The sequence below is a fragment of the Artibeus jamaicensis genome, unplaced genomic scaffold (genome assembly GCF_021234435.1).
Source record: "Artibeus jamaicensis isolate MK-2021 breed Jamaican fruit bat unplaced genomic scaffold, CSHL_Jam_final scaffold_11, whole genome shotgun sequence".
In the NCBI taxonomy this organism is placed as follows: Eukaryota; Metazoa; Chordata; class Mammalia; order Chiroptera; family Phyllostomidae; genus Artibeus; species Artibeus jamaicensis.
The window spans coordinates 2,926,472-2,947,815 of NW_026522027.1; the positions used below are offsets into that span (position 1 = coordinate 2,926,472).

At 41.0% G+C, this 21,344-nt stretch overlaps 1 protein-coding gene across 1 annotated transcript in view; it reads left to right on the forward strand.

Moving 5' to 3' along the window:
- Positions 1–6,685: 6,685 nt before the first annotated feature.
- Positions 6,686–21,344, forward strand: part of LOC119054424 (zinc finger protein 226) — a 34,242-nt gene continuing 19,583 nt past the window's right edge. Inside the window, 6 exon segments of the mRNA XM_037152317.2 lie at positions 6,686–6,817; positions 7,321–7,373; positions 11,135–11,195; positions 13,035–13,161; positions 14,029–14,121; positions 15,324–17,435. Coding sequence (XP_037008212.2) covers positions 11,181–11,195; positions 13,035–13,161; positions 14,029–14,121; positions 15,324–17,435 — 2,347 coding nt within the window. The 5' untranslated portion in view covers positions 6,686–6,817; positions 7,321–7,373; positions 11,135–11,180.

Here is a 21,344-nt window from a genome sequence, read left to right on the forward strand (position 1 = left end):
TCATAGTTGGTCACCTTCATAGTATAATCAAATTTGTGTGTGTGTTTGCACATGCATGTGTGTGTTTCTGAATGAGACTAGCATTTGATTCAGCTAACTCAGTAGATTTCCCAACCCACTGTGGGTGAGCATGAACCAATCTGTTTAAGGATTTGAGTCGAACAAAAAGAGGAAGAAGAATTCCTTTAATTCAGTTTATTAGAGTGACGTTGGTTTGCAAAACCATACAAGGTTCAAGGGTAAACCCAATAAAACATCACCTGCACATTGCATTAAAGAGATAGGAGAATTTGCCCCTTTTCATTTCCTGCCTCCCTGCTTCAGTGGGGCTATATATTCTCTGCCCCTCGGATTGGATTTTAAACCACTATCTCTCCTGGTTCTCAGGCATTCGGACTTGGTCTAAATAACTAAGAGCTATTCTGGGTCTTCCATGTGCAGACAAAGATCATGGAACTTCTTAACCTTCAGAATTGCATGAGCCAGGTTTTTATGACATCTGCATGCCTGTATGTAGTACCGGAGTCCCAAACCAGGGAGCTGCCTAAATGTTCATGATATTCTAAAAAAAAAAAAAAAACAACTCTGCCCGGTAGCCTAGCAGATGTGAACATGCCATTTACTACTCATATTCCATGGGAGTGCGCTGATGGTGGCGGGTTGATGCAATAGAGACCACACCTCCTCCCGTCTCGGGCTAATTATAAGGGGTCCCAGACAAAGGCAGCATGGGTCCAGGTCGCACAAACCTACATGTGGCCTGGAGCTACATTACATCAGTGTGAATATGCAGAAGGAAAAGGTCAAGAAGCAGTCACAGGATAAGAAATCACTCCCAGAAGGAGATAAGGAGGGAGTTACAATCCATTCACAAAACAATACACATTCCTCCCTGGCCAGCCCTCATTCCACAGTACATATCTGAGATATCTACTCACCAGGCTTCCTTTATGGAACTGGTGCTAGCCAATGACCACAGGTCTTTGAGACAACCACATGGGCATCTTAGAGTTTCTTCAAGCACTTGGTCAACCACACACATTGGGTAGATGTCAAAGACAAACACTAGATAAACAAGAATGGAGTAGCTGCTCTGGACAGCACTGCTAGTGGAGACTGATCACAGGCATCAGAGGGAGATTTCAAATCTTGGAGAAAGGAACCACAAATTGTGGGGACTGTTGAGGCACAGTGCCCAAAGCAGGGGCCCCACTTCCCTGTACCTAAGGGTAGTACCCCTCTCCCACTGCTAATATAACCTCGTTTTCTTGCAAAGTGCACTATAATTTTCCTTGTCCATTTGTTTTGAGCCCTAGTCTTAATGTTTTCATTTGCAGGATGGAGACTGCTAAAACAAGTCTATGAACATCTTAGTGAGGTCACTATCACCAAAACCACATTCCAAAAGGACTGGGCTTATATCACAATGCTTACACTGCTAAGTATACTCCCAAGAGAACTGAAAGCACACACACACAAACACACAAAAGCTTGTGCAAAAGTGTTCATAGGAACAGTATTCACAATAGGTAAAAAGTGGAAGCAATCCTATGTTCATCAACTTATGAATGATAAACAACGTAGTATATCCATATAATATGACATTTTAAGCAATATGAAGGAATTAAGTACTGATTCATGCTACAGCATGGATAAACCCTGAAGACATGCCAAGTGAAAGAAGCCAGACATAAGAGATGATGTGTGGGATGATTGCATTTATATGAAATGTACAGAATAGACAAATCCATAGAGAGAAAAAGTAAATCAGTGCTTCCCAGGAACTAGAGGTGGGGTGTAGAGTTGGGAATGAGGAGTGACTGCTAATGTGTAGGGTGGGATGGTTCTTTGGAGGAGATGAAAATGTTCTAGGATTAGATAGTGGTGATCATTGTGCAATTGTGAATCTTTTCAAAGTGGAGAAATGATATGGGAAATGATACATGATACCCCCCTGTGTTAAAATGTAGTTGTATTAGATCAGTTAAAATTCTTCCAAGTTAAAAATCAGTAGTACTTCTATACTACTGGGTCATCCAAATGGAGGTGAGGAAGTTGTTACACAAAAAATCTCATAAACAACTCTTTTTAAAACATTTTATTGCTTTATTTTTAGACAAAAGGGAAGGAAGGGAGAGAAACATTAATTTGTGGTTGCCTCTTGTGTGCCCCCTACTGTGGACCTGGCCTGCAACCCAACCATGTGACCTGGTTGTGAATCTAACTGGTGACCCTTTGGTTTGCAGGCTGGCATTCAATCCACTGAGCCACACCAGCCAGGGCTTCATATACAACTCTTGCTAATGTCAACTGCAGTAGCCTTTCTGAAGGTCAATCAGACTAATATTAAATTTGTGTATACACATATGCTATTAAATAATTTCATTCTTGGGTCTATATTCCAAAGAATTCTGAATTCTCACATAGGTCTACAAGCAGACATGTAATGATGTTCATTTCATTGTTATTGGCAGAAGCAATGGGAAGAGTAGATAGGTAAAATTGTGTGCAGAAAATGGAGTTCCATGAACTTCTATCTACTTTTGTTTTGCCATTTATTTGGTAACTTCTTTTAAAAAATATTTTATTTTATTTTTTAAAGAGAGGTAAAGGGAAGGAGAGAGGGTGAGAAACATCACTGTGTGGTTGCCTCCTGGATGTCCCCCACCGGGGACCCAGCCCACAACCCAGGCATATGCCCTGGCTGGGAATTGAACCTGCGACCTTTTGCTTCACAGGCCTGTGCTCAATCCACTGAGCCACACCAGCCAGGCTATTTGGTAACTTCTTGAGATGAATATTTTCTGAATCAGTTCTCAGCTTTACTTCTATTTTAACATTTATGCATTTAAAGCCCAACATTTTCCTCTATGCGTAAGTTAAAATCTACAGTTCCAATTATGAGTTTGATTTTTTAACATGTAAGCTTTTGTTTCGGCAAAGACTAATAGTTTGCTTATAAAAATGATAGCTGCCATTTGTCAATATCTCTCACATGCAAAGCACTGTGCTCAGTACTTGACATTGTCCCTAATCTTTTTAACAACTTGTAGAGTTAGTCATAATAGCCTTGCCTTACAAATGAAGAAACTGAGACTAAGAGTTGTTAAGAAGCTCATGCAAGGTCACACAGCCATCCTTGGCAGAGAACCTGAACCTATGATACTTGACTTGAGAGCCCAGGCAGGCTCTCCCTGAGCCCTTTACTGCCTCTCCATTCACTCCCTTACAGGCTGTTGCCAAAGGCTGTGCCATGCCATCGTTGAGAAGAGGCTTTTTGTTTACTGGCAGTGTGTGTGTGTGTGTGTGTGTGTGTGTGTGTGTGTGTGTGTGTGTGTGTGTGTGTAGGACTTACTGTGGGTTTGGATTTTCTGCAATAATACATGGGAGAAACTTGGGTACTGGATTATCTTTTCAAGGTTGAGAAACACTATAATGAAATAAATTTCAGCATCCTTTGGTATGAACAGATATTACCCATGACCCCGCAAGTGTCAGGCAGATGTTTTTTATTCATTCATTCACCAGATACTTCTGGAGAGATTATTTCTTAGGAAATATTGTTTGTGATGCTGTAAGAAATGGAAACAGCCCTGGCTGGTGTAGCTCAGTAGACTGAGCGCAGGCCTGCAAACCAGAGTATCACGGTTTGATTCCCAGTCAGGGCACATGCCTGGGTTGCCAGTTTCCAGAAGACACGAGAGGCAACCATACATTGGTGTTTCTCGCCCTCTCTCCTTCCCTTCCCCTCTCAAGATAAATAAATAAAATCTTTAAAAAAATAGAAACAAACAGGCAGGATCACTATCTGGGAGGCTGTGGTCCCTCGATGAGCCCTGCTTGAAACATGACTAGAGCAGGAAGCACTTGACCATACTGATAGGTTCTTTGAATACTTTAGTCAATTGTGCTATCATTTGTGTCCCTCCAAAATGACAGAGGTGGCTAGTATTGATAGTGGTGATTATAAATGTATGGTCTATACTCTGATGACCATATGGACACTGACCCAGTAAGGAGTATGTGCAGTTAAAATGAATTGTCTCCACCCTGGCTGGTGTGGCTCAGTGGACTGAACACCAGCCTGTGAACCTAAAGCTTGCTGGTTGATTCCCTTTCAGGGCACATGCCTGGGGTGTGAGGCAGGCACCCAGCTGGGGATGTGTGAGAGGCAGCTGATTTGATATTTTTCTCTTTCTCCTTCCCCTCTCTATGAAAATAAATGAGTAAAATAAAATGAATTGGCTTCCCGAATCGCCAGTAACCCAACTGCAGAAGTCCTCCTCTGCTTACTTGGGTGCTCAGAAGCCTCATCTCAGCAGCTGCTTTGTTTTCTGTCTCCTGTGCAGTAACTTGGAGATGAAATGGCTTCTCTTCATCCCCCTCCAGCACCACAGGCAAAGACACCAGGTTATCATCCCCACCCCATTTTGTAAGTCTGTTTCTCTCTCTCTTTTTTTTTTTAGGCAATATATAGAGCTTTACTGGGGTGTGTGTGCCTGGGCGAAGTCCTCTGAGCTGCACACAGAATGCATCGGAGAAGTCGCCCAGTCTGTTTCTCTTTAAAGCGCCAAGCACACTTTCTTGCATGGCTCCCTATCACTTCCTCCCTTCCACCATCACAAAGCTGATGGGGTCTAGTGGCATTCCTTCAAGTGTAGACTCAAAGTGAAGAAGAGCTGAGTAATCAGGGGTTTAGCAATTACGTTTTCATGCATACAGTTCCCCACCCCTTTTACAAGACACATGCTCATACCACCTGAGATGCTGTGTGATTTTTCAAGATTCTATGTTTTTAATGTTCTGTATAACAAAGCCATGTCGACTTCTGTAGATACGAAATCCCTTTTACCTGTCCTTCCTATTTCAGTGTTGCTACCTATGAAATATGATACACGGGTTCCTTTTTTCTTTTTTGCAAATGTTTGTATATTGGGGAGAGGGCACGATCACATCTTCTTTCATTCTGTCTCCCTCAAACTGGCTCTTTCTCCTATTTTTTGTTTCTGTGAATTGGTTTCCATGCACAAAAAGAAATACTGTTCTCTTTCACCTGGGTTATATGCTTATATTTTCCCAAGTGTCTAGGCTTGTACTGGAGTATGGTTCCATTCATCTTCCATGACATTCCAACTTGACTGCCCAAGGAGGGCAGTGCTGTGGAATTCTGGGAAATGTAGGTCGGGGGATCGCGTTGGACACTTCTCTTTGCCATTTGCTCTTGATGGCTCCTTGGGCATTTTATTCTTTTCAGAGTCTCAGTTTACTGCTCTGGCTACAATGAAGGTGTCAGCAGGGCTGCCTTCCTTTTGGTGACTCTAGGGGAAACTTCACTTCTTGCTTTTGCCAACTTCTAGAAGCTGTCTCCATTCCTTGGTTCGTTCCTTCCAGCAATGGCATCACACCTGCTTCTCTGATCTTTTTTTAAATACTAGTTTAACTTATTCACAAATAGAAATGATGGGTCCCTGAGCCTTTATCTCTTTTCCTCCCATCCAGGAGTCCTAGTTTTGGAGTCTTGTCTCTTTCCCATATATAATCACTTTTATTGCATTGCCAGACTAGCATTCATTCATTGCATGGTTGACTTGTTAAATCCACCAAGATAATGGTTGAAACTGTCATGCTACAGTTGTATTGTGTGTGCTACAACCTACAATGCTATTTTTTAACCTTTTGTTCACCTTCACCCACTGAATCTTTCTCCTCAGTGGTTCTTTTAATTTTCACAGTATAAAATATAACTAAAGTTGTTAGATTCTGGTAACTCAAAACTCTTGTCATTATAAAGTGTCTCTCCATATGTCAGGTAATGCTTTTGCTCTTAAAGTTCCATATGTCAGGTAATGCTTTTGCTCTTAAAGTTCCATATGTCAGGTAATGCTTTTGCTCTTAAAGTTCAATTGGCCAAATATTAATATCAAAAACTTTATAATTACAGAAATAATCTTAGGTGTAGGATGATGGTACATTTCTCTCTACAAAAGTTTTTCATTTGCTTCTGCAAGGGACGTAATATTCCAACAAAACACATTCACCTTTATGCAATTTCAGTGATTGAGGCGACTTGACGTTTCATTTCAGTCCCTGCCAAAGAATGTCCATTTCCCGTTTCGCCCTTATTCATAAGGTGAAGCTCTTTGGGGTTTGCCAGGAAACCTCTGCGGCAGGTGATTGTTTAAGTTGCTTACTCCCTCAAAAGCGTGCAAAGTGCTACTCAGCATCTCAACGAACAGAATCTGCACTTTTCTAACTCCGTCATACGAGAATAGCAAGCATTTGCCCGAGATCTTCTCAGGGGTTCCGGGAAGTGAATGAAGACGGGGCGCTCAGAGTAGTTCGGCACTTCCGCATCAGGGGGCAGCTCTCTGTCCGTTTTCCACTCGCAAACTGTGGTCCTCGAGGGCAGTACTGTTGTCATTTTTTTTTTCCGCTCAGGATTCTGGGACGCGTAGTCCAGGGCTCCGTGTAGTCTTACATACTATACCTAAGGTAAGGCCGTGCAGTAAAAGGCTCCTCCGCCCCCGCCCCGCCCCCTGCGAGCGGAATTCTGGGCAGTTTAAGCCCATTGGCTCCGTGTAGGCGCTGGCACTTCAAGTCAAGGAGGGCGGTGCTGTGGAATTCTGGGAAATGTAGGTCGGGGGCTCGCGTTGGACACAGGCACTTCCGCCCCAGCGGGCCCACGTAGCGGCCATCTTTTCCTAGGTTGCGTTTATTCAGGTCCACTATACACTCAAACTTCCCGGGAATACGTCTGGGGCCAACAGTCACCTGCCCTTCGTTTGGTGAGAAAGAGGTGGAGCTGCTAAAAACTGAGGTCTGAGTCTGAGGCTGAAGTGGCCATTTGCATTTCCCAGGGCGGAGCTTTTCTTGTGTTTGGGAAGTACCCGGGATGGGGTGGGCTCAGTCGTGCTTTGGGGTTTGAGGGTTTCCCAGGCTCTCTGCAACCCCTAACCCACTGCCCCACTTAACACTTAACGCGGTATCGCATTGGATGAGTTCCTTAACCCCTCTGTGCCTTCGCTTACTGTTCTGTAAAAGGGAAATGAAAGTAATACCTTCCTAAAAGAATGTTTTGAGAATAGTACAAGTAAAAGGTTTCATTAAAGCTGCCTGGCACATGGGTTATTATTAATATCACTGTAACTCTCCGAAAAGGGTCCGTCTCACAGTTAGATTCTGTGAGCTCAGGAAGCTGAAATGTTCTGGACTTTTGGCTTATTTTTAGGAGAGGGTTGCCTCTAGCTGGTACCAGGGGATGCGATTTATCAGAGTCGCAAGCACAATCCTGGTATTTCACAGCTTCCTTTGCTTCCCCAGCCCTGACTTCTCAAAAAGCACTGCACGGTGGAGGAGGCAACAGAGCTCAATACGTGAGTAGGCTTTGGATTCTTCTAGTAGTCACATAAACTGGAGCATGAGTGGGACGTGCACTTGGACAGATACGGAAAATGATTGTAACCAAATCATGGTTGCTACGTTTCATCTTAAAGCTTTATACAGATGAACACATTTCTGTCATACAGTGGATCTATGAAGTGATGCTGCTAATTTCTGTACATTAAAGATGAGACTGAGAGGCAGGAGACCTGTTGGCCCAGCCACCCTGCTAGTAGGAGGCAGAGCTGGAGTTGGAACTTAGGCAGTCCGAGTCCAGTATCTGAGTTCTTTAATGTCTCAGGTATATTCTCCTTGAGCATAGAGAACTCTCCAGAATCCTATCAGGAAAGTAGGTGGGGACTTGATTGTGGGGACCTTGAGAACAAGGTTTAGGCTATTTGATAGAAGAGTTTTTAAAAAGTTTTAAGAGTCTTAATTGTTTCACTATTTTATTTTAAGTAATGTTTATACAGAGTGGGGCAAAAGTAGGTTTGCAGTTCACATGGGAAAATAATACAATAATTAATGCATAATAATACAAGAATAAACTGTCTCATGTACTCACATCTGTAAATCTACTTTTGCCCCACCCTGTATTATAGAAGTAACATAATCATTATGGAAAATTCAGAAATACAGAAATATATAAATAAAAATTTAAATTGCCTATAACCTTAGGATGTAAAGATAACCATTGTTAACATTTTAGTAACTCTGGTTATTCATTGTGTAGATTCCTGGTTAGTGGAGGCGTTTTTTGGGGGGGACTGCTGGTGCACTGCAGTGCTTCTCAAATTGTGGGCCACAAACCACAATTTGCACTGACATCACTTGAGTAGAAATGCCCATCCTTGAACCCTACCCGAGATCTTTCAATTTACAATTTCTGCAGATGAGACCCAGGAATCTGCATTTCAGCAAGATCCTGAAGTGATTTCTGTGCCCAAGAAAATTTGGAGAATTCAGGAGAGGTTCTTGTCTGGAAATAGAATCCTAAAACATTGACCCTGCCAGCTGTCACAGATAAAACTGAGTAGGGTACACCAGAGCCCTACTCAGTCCGATGATTTTCCACTACCACCACTAATTATTGACAACTGTCAGGTTTTCTTGTAAAATCCTGACATTAGCAGAAGGCAGTTGTGAAGAAGAGAGACAATGGACAGAGTTAGAGGTTGTGAAGATAACATTTCTCCAAGGCTTTGTGCAGTGGATTCACTGCCCACTTTTTAAGCAGAGGACTTCTGTCTGAAGTAGGAAGATCACCTAGTACTTTCTGATAGTTAATACTAGGTACTTTGGCTGTAGTCGTCATCATCATCACCATCATCAGAACTACTGTTGTTATTATTACTATGACTAGTTTCTAATTTCTCTACCTTTTTATTTCCATATAACTTTGTATTCACAGAAAAGCTGCAAAGATAGTAGAGGAAATTCTCACATTCTTTACCCAGATTCATCAGTTGTGTATGGTTTGCCTGTTTCCTCTGTCGATGATCATCAGCCAAATACTGTCAGGAACATACCTGTAATCATCAAGAATTAAGTTTGTTTTAGCTTGCTGCGGCAAGGGAGCCCACACACCATGCAGCATCAGAGGCTGTTGGTAAGAGGCAGTTAGGAGGGCCTGCTTATAGGGTTTTGGCCTGTGTTAGCTGAATTGGGAAGAGTTCTAGGCAGTGAGGGTTTGTTCTGGATTAGGTGCCATTAAGAAGCAGAAGCAATTTCATGACTGAATATTGTAAGAATTTTTACCTAACCCTGACCAGTGTGACTCAGTTGGTTGGGCATCATTTGGCAAAGCAAAATGCCGCTGGTTCTGATTCCCATCTGGGTCCATACCTAGGTTGCGGTTCCATCCCTGGTCAGGGCGTGGACAAGAGGCAACCCACCCATGTTTCTCTCTCAGATCAATGTTTCTCTCCCTCCATTTCCCTCTCTCTAAAAATAATCAATAAATAAAATCTCCGAACAAGAATTTCCACTTGGCAATGGAAGAAACAAAATGAGACTGGAGTTGTCGACTGTTAACAAAGTACTCACTCGTATTAGCTGGGAGGGGCAGTCCTTTGGCTAGCTGCTGTGGAATATCTTTGTCCCTGTGCTGTGGAGTGTCTTGTCTTTTTCTTGCTCACCGCAGTCACTGAGTGGGCCTGTCTGTTTTTTGTTCATCACAGGAAAACACCAAGTTCTAGCTGTTGTGGCTTCAGCTTATCAGAACTGTTCTCCTTTTCTCTTTCACAGCTTTATCATACTCATACAATTTTTGTCTTTCGGAACCATTTGAGAACAAGCTAGAGACAGTGATCAAAATGGAATTACATTGATAACATACTGTTATCTAGTTCACAGTCTCATTTTAAATTTTTTGTTTTCCCAATAGAGTTGTTGAGAACATTTTTTTTCCCCTAGTTCAAGTTGCAAGTTGCCAGTCCAGCTGCATACATCACACTTAGTTTTTCTTACATTAGTCTCTTATCTAGAATGACTCTTCAGGCTTTTTCTTTTTTCCTCTTGATATTTGAACAGTATTGGTAAATTAGTTTGTAGAAGGCCCCTCTTTTGTGCTTTGTCTGGTATTTGTTAATGATTGGACTCGGGCTCAGCGGGGATGCTGTAGAAGCAGGGAGGCATCCTTCTCAGTGAGTCATACAAAGGAAATGTAGGTCTGTCACAGTTGGTGGTCTCAGCTTAGTTTTCTTGGTTAAGGTGTCTGCCAGGTTACTGCTTTTCCTTTTGCAACTAATACTTTGAGACTGTAGGTATCTTATTCCTCACCAAACGTTCACCAATTTTAGCGTCCACAGGTGATTTTCTAACTTTCTTTCTGCCTTTATTAGTTCTAAGAGTTTTCCCTTCTCACCTGTTGACTTCTTATATATTCTCATATTTATAACAATATATATATATAGATTCCTTCCTCATTAATTTAAGTTAGGTGTGGACTATCCAACTATTTTTCTTATTGTTACAGAGTCATGGATTTTAATTAATTTTCTTCCATGCATATTGATCGAAAGGGCCCTTCTTACTTTAAAAGAAACTTTACACGTTTTCATACTTCCTATATAAAGTTGTCTGTCAATTTAAATATTATTGTTGAGGTAACATGTTATTGCAAAAAAGGAAAACAGACTTTTCAGAAGTTATAAGAGTCTCTAAAGCAACAACTGCTGAACGCCATATTTCTTACATTATTCTATGGGTAGAAAGTACGTTTATAAGGATAATATCAAACTAGAGAATATCATCTGCTTTACTGTGGTTGCAGAGAAGTAGGACATCCTGACAGAATTCTAAGAACTTTCTACCTTATAACAATCCCATGAGGTCAATACAGTTATGTCCCCCCACTTGAAGATAATAGCATTAAGGTAAAGAGATGTTAATAATTTTTCCAAGATGATACTGTTAGTAAATAGCCTAGCCAGGATTTCAACCCATGCATATTAACTCCAGCGCCTACTCTTATTTTGTCGCAATTTACAGCATGTCCAGCATAAGAATTACTGCTGAAGAAGCTACAGGCACACTGGTGATTGGGCTACTGTCTGAGGTTGGGCTGGTTGTTTCCTGAGCTACTGAAAGTGGCAGGGGGATTCTCTGGCATCCATGCCAAGTCCTGTTCATGAAGCTGCATGCAGCTGCTGCCACCTGAGAGGAACGAGCACCTTTGCAAATTCACAACAAGCTGCCACATGGGTTAGTGGCATACTGACCAGTTTCCATTGACTTCTTTCTCTTTTCCCAGTCTGTCTTCTTAGAACACGGTGTTTCCCTGGTAGGAAAAGGAAAGAATGAGCATGTACAAGGTGAGTAGAGCTTTCCTTTTTTTCTTTTAAAAATGCCATTTCAGTAGTCGGAGACACAACTTTTTCTCTTTCAAGGAATGTCTGGGCATTGGAGGAGCTGTTGAGTGTCTCAGGTGCTTGTTGTCTCTTCTAAGTTTAATTGCTTTTAGTTTTAGTTTGTGTTTTATTTCATCATTTTTTATTTCACAAATAAGAGAGCAATTAATAGAAATGAAAAACATCTACCTTACTGCTTCCCTGCTTACGAAGTAGCCGTTCTCCTGTTTCTGTAATCTCTCTGTCGTATGCATTCATACTGTGTATTTGTATTCAGAACATAGATACAACTTTACATTTGTTTTTGCATTTAATACTGTGTAACATTCACTTTCATTATGTCATGTTCTCATCAAATTTATGTACCAATTTTTTTTAACTATTCTCTATTCATAGACATTAGTTTAGTATTTTTACTATTTGGGGAACACTATAGTAGACTTTCCAGCATTGAACATTTTTCTCGAAAAATCAGTTCTAAAAAAATACTGTCTTTTTTTTTGTCCTTAGCATATTAGGTATGCAAAACAGAGAAAGTATACTTTATAGGTGGTAGCTAGGGTTTTTTGGTACAATATTCAAATACGGCACAGTGCATCAGGATTAAAGTACTGTTTCACACAGAAAATATACTGAAAAAAGTTTTCTGCCCTGGCTGGGTAGCTCAGTTAGAGCATCGTCCGCACATGCAAAGGTTTCAGTTTTGATCTCTGGTCAGGGCACATACAAGAACCAAGCAATGAGTGCATAGATAAGTGGAACAGCAAGTCAGTGTTGCTCTCTCTCTAAATCAATAAATTAAAACATATTTAGCCCTGGCTGGTGTAGCTCAGTGGATTGAGCAGGGGCCTGTGAAGCAAAGGGTCGCCAGTTCAATTCCCAGTCAGGGCACATGCCTGGGTTGCAGGCCAGGTTCCCAGTGGGGGACACGTGAGAGGCAACCACACATTGATGTTTCTCTCCCACTCTTTCTCCTCCCCATCCCCTCTCTCTAGAAATAAATAAATAAAATATTTTTTAAAAAAACATATTTAAAAAAAAAGAAAAACAAAGCTTTCTCACTACAAGGGCTAGATTTTGTGTCCCCCCCCATGCCTGAGTCATACCCTGTATGTATTTCATTTACTGGTTTATTTTTTTCTTTGTGTATATTTTTAAAAATTAAAGTAATACATGACTGTAGTTTAAAAAGTCTAGTAGTACTAGAGTCCTTGTCACTGCCTTGACACTTCAGAACAATTTTATGAAGAAGTTGTTGGTTTCATCTTGATTTTTAACGTAAAGAACATGGAGTATGAAAAATAAGGAACCTGCTCAAGTTCACACAGAAAAGCAAGTCAGAATATTTGACTCAAGTGAAATGCAGAGCCAGGAAATTCCAGAGATCCAGCAGGCCCTTTTGATTTTGTTCACATAGAGCCTGATTCCCAGCTCGGTGGGAAGGCACGTACTATGAAACACTTACTGTTGGGGCTAGGACAGTAAATGTTTCTGGGGCAGTTGACAGTATTAACTAAAATGTAGAACATCTTTAGTCCATATACAGCAGTTAGAATTTTAGGGAGTTTATGCATAACAGTGCTCAATGTGAGAGCACCAGTACACATATAAAACTTTTTTTCATAGCATTTTTGGCGAGGCTGTGGAAAATCAGTGTATGACATTGTCAGGATGGAAGAAGGGCTGGGAGATCTACAAACTGCTCAGGGGTCAGAGCAACTTCCCACCCATCCCCCTCACCTCAGTGCTGCCCCTTTGAGTGGATGTTGGGTGTAAGTTTGCGGTGTTATGTGCTTATTGTAGGAGGCAGTGACATTCAAGGATGTGGCTGTGGCCTTCACAGAGGAGGAACTGGGGCTGCTGGACACTGCTCAGAGGAAGTTGTACCAAGATGTGATGGTAGAGAACCTCAGGAACCTGGTCTCAGTGGGTGAGGACAACCTTCCTTTGAAGTATCTTTGTGGAGTTAAGGCTTTGGGGCTCTTGGAATGGCTCCTTGGAATTTTGGGGACTGGACTTTTGCCAGTTCATATGGGACCCAAGAGGATGTTTCTGGTCTTTTCTTCTGTCAAAAAAAAAAAAAATTTATTGATTTTTTTTTTAGAGAGGAAGGGAGAGAGAGAGAGAAACATTGATGTGAGTGAGAAGCATTGATCTGTTGCCTTCCATATGTGTCCCAACTGGAGACTGAACCAGCAACCTAAAAGTATGCCCTGACCAGGGATTGAACCCGCAGCCTTTTGGTGTGTGGACAGTGCTCCAACCAACTGAGCCACCTAGCCAAGTCTCTGGTCTTTCTAAACAGGGTGTTTCAGGTCTTTTTTCATTCATGTTTTGTAAAAAAATCATAAATAGTCAGTATGCTGCTGTACCTCTTGTATATTCTTTTTTAAATTTCACTCTTGTCCCATTACTAAATTATAAAACCAATTTACCTAGTCCTATCTGTAATTTTTGATAAAATAAAATAGAGTAGAAAACATCAGAGCTCCGTAAGAAAAACAGAACATTGCAGCTAAAAGTGGCCAAATGCATGAGTAGTCTGAGGCCCACAGGGAGGAGGTATAATGAAAGTAGACATTGGTTACAGATGGGCTGTTTGACTTCTGTTTTAGTGATACATATCTATGCATATGTATCTGGGTCATGAAATAAATGCTATTTCTCCAATGGGAAATGATAAACTTTTTGAAAAACACTGCTTTCAGTACCTTGACTGTGCATTTAGAACTCAAATTTCCAGTGACTTTTAGCTCCAGTGTATTCATTTGAAACTTGTGACTTTGCATGTTCTTAGGACATCTACTCTTCAGACAAGATACATCACATGTAGAAAGAGAAGAGAAGCTTTGGAGGATAGAGACATCACCCCAGATGAAAAAAAATTTAGGTGAGAACCAAGCAATTGTGAGTTCTTGTAGTTAATTGTCTGTCTATTTCATTTCTCACCACCCTTTGACCTTACCCAGTCAAAATCAACAAATCTTTTTCCTGGATTATATCAACTGCCTTTGTACTGGTTGCCTGCTCTCGGAAAATAGCTTGTGAGTTAGCCTGTCCCTTAAAAGATTGCACAGCTCATCCCATTTGCTTCTTCCAAAGTCCACATCAGTAGTAAGAAATGGATTTTACATCATACCTCTATAAGCATTTTATTTTTGTATACATTTATATATGTAATTTTAGAACAAGTTTCATGTACTGAAACTTTTACTGCTTGTGATATTGTCTGATAATTTCTAGTCTGCTTCTTCTAAATACTTATCACAAAGTATTGAATTATTTCACATTCCACTAATACAGTGCATCCTCACTTTGGAAATCATTCTTGTTCAAGGCCATTGTATCTCCATATAAAATTTGTCATGCTGTTTTCAAAGAGACAGCATTCTTCCCTAGCCTCTAAATTTTGATTCCTATGTAGGAAAATAAAAACATGTTCAACAGTATGAAAGTGTCAGAAGAATCCAGAGCATCCAGCTTTTCTTTCATGTCAGGTGATTCTTAGCACCTTGATTTTATCCTCTCGGAGCGCCCCTTGGAGTTCCACTGCCTGTTTTGCAGTCTTTCAACTTCTCAGCAAACTATACTTTCCAACCCTTTTGCTATTTCAGATACTTTCCTTGTAAAAGCACTTTCGCTCCTATGACTTGCTTCAAAGTTAAGCTGGGATTTAGAGTTACAGAGAATCCCAGAAATCAAAATGGGATTCAGTATGTATGCATTTTTGAGCACCTGCTAATGATAGGCACTATTACAGTTGTGAGCATTCCAAAATGCTTTTCCTTATTGATACTGTATTATGATAGGACATACATGTAATTTGTGAACAATGATTTAAATAGTATGTCAAATGGCAGTCATTTTGTCTTGAATGGCTTTCATTAATGGTAAGTGGTTGGGAGCTTAATGGACCACCCCCTGGTTTCTGTCAGTGTATAAAGCAAAGAACTTCATGTGTAGTAAAAAAAAGATAAGCTGAAGTATCCCAAGGCTCATTAAACTCATGAACTGTGTATCATAAGCGTGAAATCTTAAATCTTTGAACAAAACTTGCATTTGTCCATATCTCTGAATTCTTTGTCCACATAGGTGAGAGCAGTCAAAGTAAGTTGAAGACTGTTGAAGACAGAGGAGCACATGAAGAGCTTTCCTGCTGGCAGATCTGGCAACAAATTGTAAATGACTTAACCAGGTGTCAAGACTTCATGATAAATTGTTCACAGTTCCACAAACAAGGCGATTCCACCTGCGAGGTTGGGGCAGGACTATCTATCCAGATTTCTGAAGATGAAAACTATATACTAAATCATAAAATGGATGGTCCCAGTGACACTGGAAATCCAGAGTTTCCAACTTTGAGAGCACAAGGTTCTTGGAGGAAAACCTCTTTGAATGAATCCCAGAATTATCGGAACAGCTATCAGGAAATTTCCATAAAAAATAAATTCTTTCAGTATAAACAGGATGTTGACACCATCAGTTGGGTATCACATCGTCTTGATAATTATGGAGTACACAGAAGTGAACAACCTTACAGTTACAACGATTATGGAAGAGACAACATGAAAATCTCAACATTGGATCAGAATAGTGTGATTCATACAGGACAAAAACCTTACCAGTGTAATGAGTGTAAAAAAACTTTCTATGATCTCTCCACCTTCAATATTCATCAGCAAGTACACTCAAAAGAGAAGTCGCATATATGTACTGCATGTGGAAAAGGCTTCTGTCATAGATCAGTTCTTCCTATTCATCAGAGAGTTCACATGGGAGAAAACAGCTATAAGTGTGATGATTGTGTTAAGGAATTAAATAAGAGCTCATGTGTGCAAAATCATGAGAAAATCCACGCTGTAGAGAAACCATTCAAATGTGTGGAATGTGGGAAAGGCTTCAGTCGTAGATCTACGCTTACTGTTCATTGTAAATTACACTTGGGAGAAAAACCATATAATTGTGAGGAGTGTGGAAGGGCCTTCACTCAGGCCTCTCATTTTCAAGACCATCAGAGAGTCCACACTGGGGAGAAACCATTCAAATGTGATGCATGTGGGAAGAGCTTCAGCAGGAATTCACATCTTCAGTCCCATCGGAGAGTCCACACAGGAGAGAAACCTTACAAATGTGAGGAGTGTGGGAAGGGCTTCATTTGTAGCTCAAATCTATACATTCATCAGAGGGTCCACACAGGAGAAAAACCCTACAAATGTGAGGAATGTGGTAAAGGCTTTAGTCGGCCCTCAAGTCTCCAGGCCCATCAGGGAGTCCACACTGGAGAGAAATCTTACCTGTGTAAAGTATGTGGTAAAGGCTTTACTTTGAGTTCAAATCTCCAAGCACATCAGAGAGTCCACACTGGAGAGAAACCATACAAATGCGATGAGTGTGGGAAGAGCTTCAGGAGGAACTCCCATTACCAAGTTCATCTTGTGGTCCACACAGGAGAAAAACCCTATAAATGTGAGGTATGTGGGAAGGGCTTCAGTCAGAGTTCATATCTTCAAATTCATCAAAAGGCTCACAGCATAGAAAAACCATACAAGTGTGAAGAGTGCGGACAGGGCTTCAATCAGAGTTCACGGCTTCAGATTCATCAGCTGATCCATACTGGGGAGAAACCATACAAATGTGAAGAGTGTGGGAAGGGGTTCAGTCGTAGAGCAGACCTTAAGATTCATTGTAGAATCCACACAGGAGAAAAACCCTATAATTGTGAGGAGTGTGGGAAGGTCTTCAGGCAAGCCTCAAATCTTTTGGCCCATCAGAGAGTCCACAGTGGAGAAAAGCCATTCAAATGTGACAAGTGTGGGAAGAACTTTGGTCGCAGTTCACACCTTCAAGCCCATCAAAAAGTCCACACTGGGGAGAAGCCATACAGATGTGAGGAGTGTGGGAAGGGCTTCAAGTGGAGCTTGAATCTTGATATGCATCAGAGGGTCCACACTGGAGAGAAGCCATATAAGTGTGGGGAGTGTGGTAAGCACTTCAGTCAGGCCTCAAGTCTTCAGCTTCATCAGAGTGTCCACACTGGAGAGAAACCATACAAATGTGATGCATGTGGCAAAGTCTTCAGTCGCTCTTCACAGCTACAATCTCATCAGAGAGTTCACACAGGGGAGAAACCTTACAAGTGTGAGATATGTGGTAAGAACTTCAGTTGGCGATCAAATCTTACAATTCATCATAGAATCCATGCTGGTGATAAATCCTCTAAAAGTGACAGAACTGGTAAGAATATGAGAGTGTCCACACAGGTAAAATGTTTTATAAAATGATTAAAAAAAAAACACGAGTGTCATGTGAATTCTTCCAATCATCAAATTTAAAAGAAACTTGTTGTTGTTCATTAAGGCAGTGTTTGAACCATAGCCTAACATATCCCAGTAGTCAGGAGGCAGAACTTGTATAAGTGGTTTAGTAAGGGCTTCAATTAGAACTTTGACTTTTATTAAATGTTACTCAGGAGAGAGGCCTTACGATGGGTGAGATTTTTATCAGACCTTGTACAAAAGTATGACAGACAACCCAAAATTAACACCCACTAAGAATGTAAGCTCTATAAATGCAGAGATGTTTTTTTCTGAATCCATGTAGTCTTATTGCAGGTACTTCATGGATGCTGAATATTTATTAATAAATGGGGCCTTGGCTGGTGTGGCTGAGTGATTGGACGCCTGCCTGTGAACAGGTTGCATGTTTGATTCCCAGTCAGCACATGCCTAGGTTGCAAGCCTGTTCCCTGGCTGGGGGCATGCAAGAGGCAACCAATCAATGTTTTTTCCCTTTTCCCTCCCTCTCTTTAAAAATAAGTAAAATGTTTAAAAAACTAAATGGGAAAAGTTTATATTTGGAAGCTATTAGATCACTTCCAAAATTCCATAAAATTTTGTATTTTGAACAGGAAATCTAATTGTAGCCTTAATAAAATTAAGGGAGACAAAGTTCAAATATTAGAAAACCAGTACTTCAATATGTAACTGTGATATTAAATTGACGTTGTCCTGTTGTGATTAGCTCCTGTGCTCCCCTTCCCCCCAGCCTCTCTTCAAGTTTGGTCCTGTTATCTTGGACTTTGTCTGGTGTTCTATTGATTTTACATAGTATAAATTCAGTCCTCATGACAGTACATATTGCCTGAAAAATGGAATTTGTTAATCTTTCAATAAGATCACCCAATTTTCAAGAATGTCAAAGCAGGGACTTAAGTGTGTTACAGTTACTAGGAACAAACATTTTACAGCCAATGAAAGAGAGCTGCTCTTTCTATTGTAATGTTGGGTATTCACTGTCTCCCAGTGTGTGGCTGCTCTGACCTTTACCATCACACCAAGATTAAACCCCAGCTGAGTATCCAGTTTTTTTGGCCTTTGTAGGTAATTTAATTTCATCTGCCACTTGACAATATGGGCTCAAGTTCTCTATTTTTGGCCTTGAGAATTTTCCTATCTTAGCTTTGAGCCTGGCTACATACTAATACTTAGGGAGACTTGTTCTATATAATCAGAATTTTTTTAAACGACACAAAGGCAAATTCATTCAGTGGCTGACTTCACAACCCTGCAGATTCTCCTACATCATAGGGTATCGATGGGCAGGAATAGACCCCAGAAAAATTGAGATGGGAATATATGGCCAGATTCCAACAAAGCTGAGGCCTTTGGCCTCAGTTTAGCAAAGGCCCCCTTTGCCATTGAAAGTAGGAAGCCTTCCCCATCTGAGTTAGTCTCCCCTTGCCTGAAGACCTTGTAATGATCTCTCCTGAAAGTTTCCTTGCAGAGGACTGCAGGTTCTCAAGATTTCCCTTCACCATCCCCCTGCTGCTGCCCCCACTATAGTTTCTAGACCTATTCAGATTCAAGTCCTTGCGGATAGGAGGGGGTCTAGGTGGGGAGGTCAAAAAGTATGAAGTGTGACCATGATGAGATACTGTACCTGCCAAAGTAATGATCTAAAAATGATGTCAATAGAAACCTGAGAAATACGGTTGTGGGTCGTAGGCATATTGAATCAGGTGACAGTGATGTAATGTTGGATTAGGCTGGGTGTGTTGATACAGGTGCACTGAACACCATTTCCAGACTTAGGATTTAGCTTGAGTTCCTAGGAATGCCTTTGATTGATTGCTTAGTTAATGACTGAAACCTGTACCCAAAGCCAGCTTATGCTCAAGTCAAACTGCCAGACTTTCGGTGTTGTAGAACAATTTCTCAACTTTTGCACTATTGACATTTTGTTGGGTAATTTTTCATTGTTGGGGGCTGTCCTGGGCATTGTAGGGTGTTTGGCTGCATCTCTAACCTCTACCCACTAGATGCTAGCAGCACATCCTGTTTCCCTCAAGTTGTAAAAATAAAAAATTTCTCAAGACACTGCCAGATGTCCCTGGGGTAGGGGCACAGTTGTCCCCATTTGAGAAACACTGTTGTACAAGAAAATATACAAAGGTGCAGGGGAGCATTGGCAATCTTGGAGAGCCCTGTAGTGACTCATCTCAAAAAGCCAGGAATGAGAGAAGGAAATTACGACATCAAATGGGGCTCCCTGAATTCAGTGAGAGCAATGGGATCTTGGAGCATCATAGGTCAAGTGAAGGACTTTCACTGGCAGAGATAAATTATATTTGTCATAATGAAAAGGAATCATCAGAATGGTTTGATTCCCAGAAATTTTTGCATTTGCTTATTGTGTAGTCCCTGGGGCTAGCCTACTAATAGGCCTGGTGAACCTAAGTTGGACTTGAATCAACATGAGAGTTGTGGCTCCTCAATCATCTCCATAAAACGAGTCAGTTTCCATTCCCAGAGCACGCTGAATAAGGAGCAGGTTGGGTCCCCTTGAGGAACGACCCTGTTATACTGCCCAAATTACATGCTATAAATCATCCTAGATATCCCCAGAGTGACTTACAGCCTTGTTTTATGGAGGGTATGCGATGGGTAAGTGGGAACAACCAGAATATTGAGGTCTTACTGGATGCTAGAGCTGACGTTTTCTCGACAGCCCCAAAATGGTGCTGTGGTCCACCAGTTAGTAGAAAAGCTTATGAAAGACAAGTCGTGTTTTTGCTCAGGTCCATATGCAGTGGTCTGAACGTATCCCTGAAACCATCATAGGGTTATTTCCCAAGTTCCAGAATGCTGAGTTGCAATAGAAATAACAACTGGAAGAATCCTCCCATTGTTTCTCTGACCAGTGGAACAAGGGCTATTTGGTAAGAAAGGACTAGTAAACACCAGACCTGTCTCATATGTACCAAAATAGAAAATCAAAAGCAATACCATATTCCTGGAGGGGTTACCGAGATTAATGCCACTATCGGTATCTTGAAAGTTGCAGGGGTCATGATTTCCATCACATATTCAATGCACTCATTTGACCTGTGCAGAACATGGGTGAATCTTGGATAATGACGTGGGACTATTGTAAGCTTAATTAGGAATTGATTCCAGTTGCAGCTTCCAATGTGGTTTTATTGCTGGAGCAAATCGACACATCTGGTGACACCTGATAAGCAGCTATTGAGCCAACATGTGCTTTTTTTCTTTATAGTTACTAGTAAATATCATCCAAAGAAGTTTAGTTTCATCTGTTAGGACCATCAACACACTTTCATGGCCCCAGTTCAAGGCAACATCAACCTTCCAATCTTCTTTCACAATTTAGTCCAGGGATTGGCAAACTACTGTCCATGGGTCAAATCTGGTCGCCACTTACAAATAAAATTTTATTGAAACATAGCCATGACCACTGTTGTAAAGCAAAATGACAGAGTTGAGTAGTTGTAATAGATTATGTGGTCTGTTACTTAATATCTGGCTCTTTACAGAAATAATTTTATGACCTCTGATACATATCTAATCATGTATGAATTGTGTGTAACAGGGAAGCTTACAACACTGCTATTTAGAATTTTGGAGCAATGCTTGTCATTCTCTGCAGGTGGCATTAGTCCTGAGAAAGCAGCTTCTGCCTTTATCAGGCTCAGCCAAGGCCCAGAAAATTACCATGCAATTGAGTGGTAAGTGTGGGCACACCCACAGTGCTTCATTGAGTGTGAGACATATGAGATTCAGCTCAAACATAAATTGCAAGTAAGTACCATGAGCA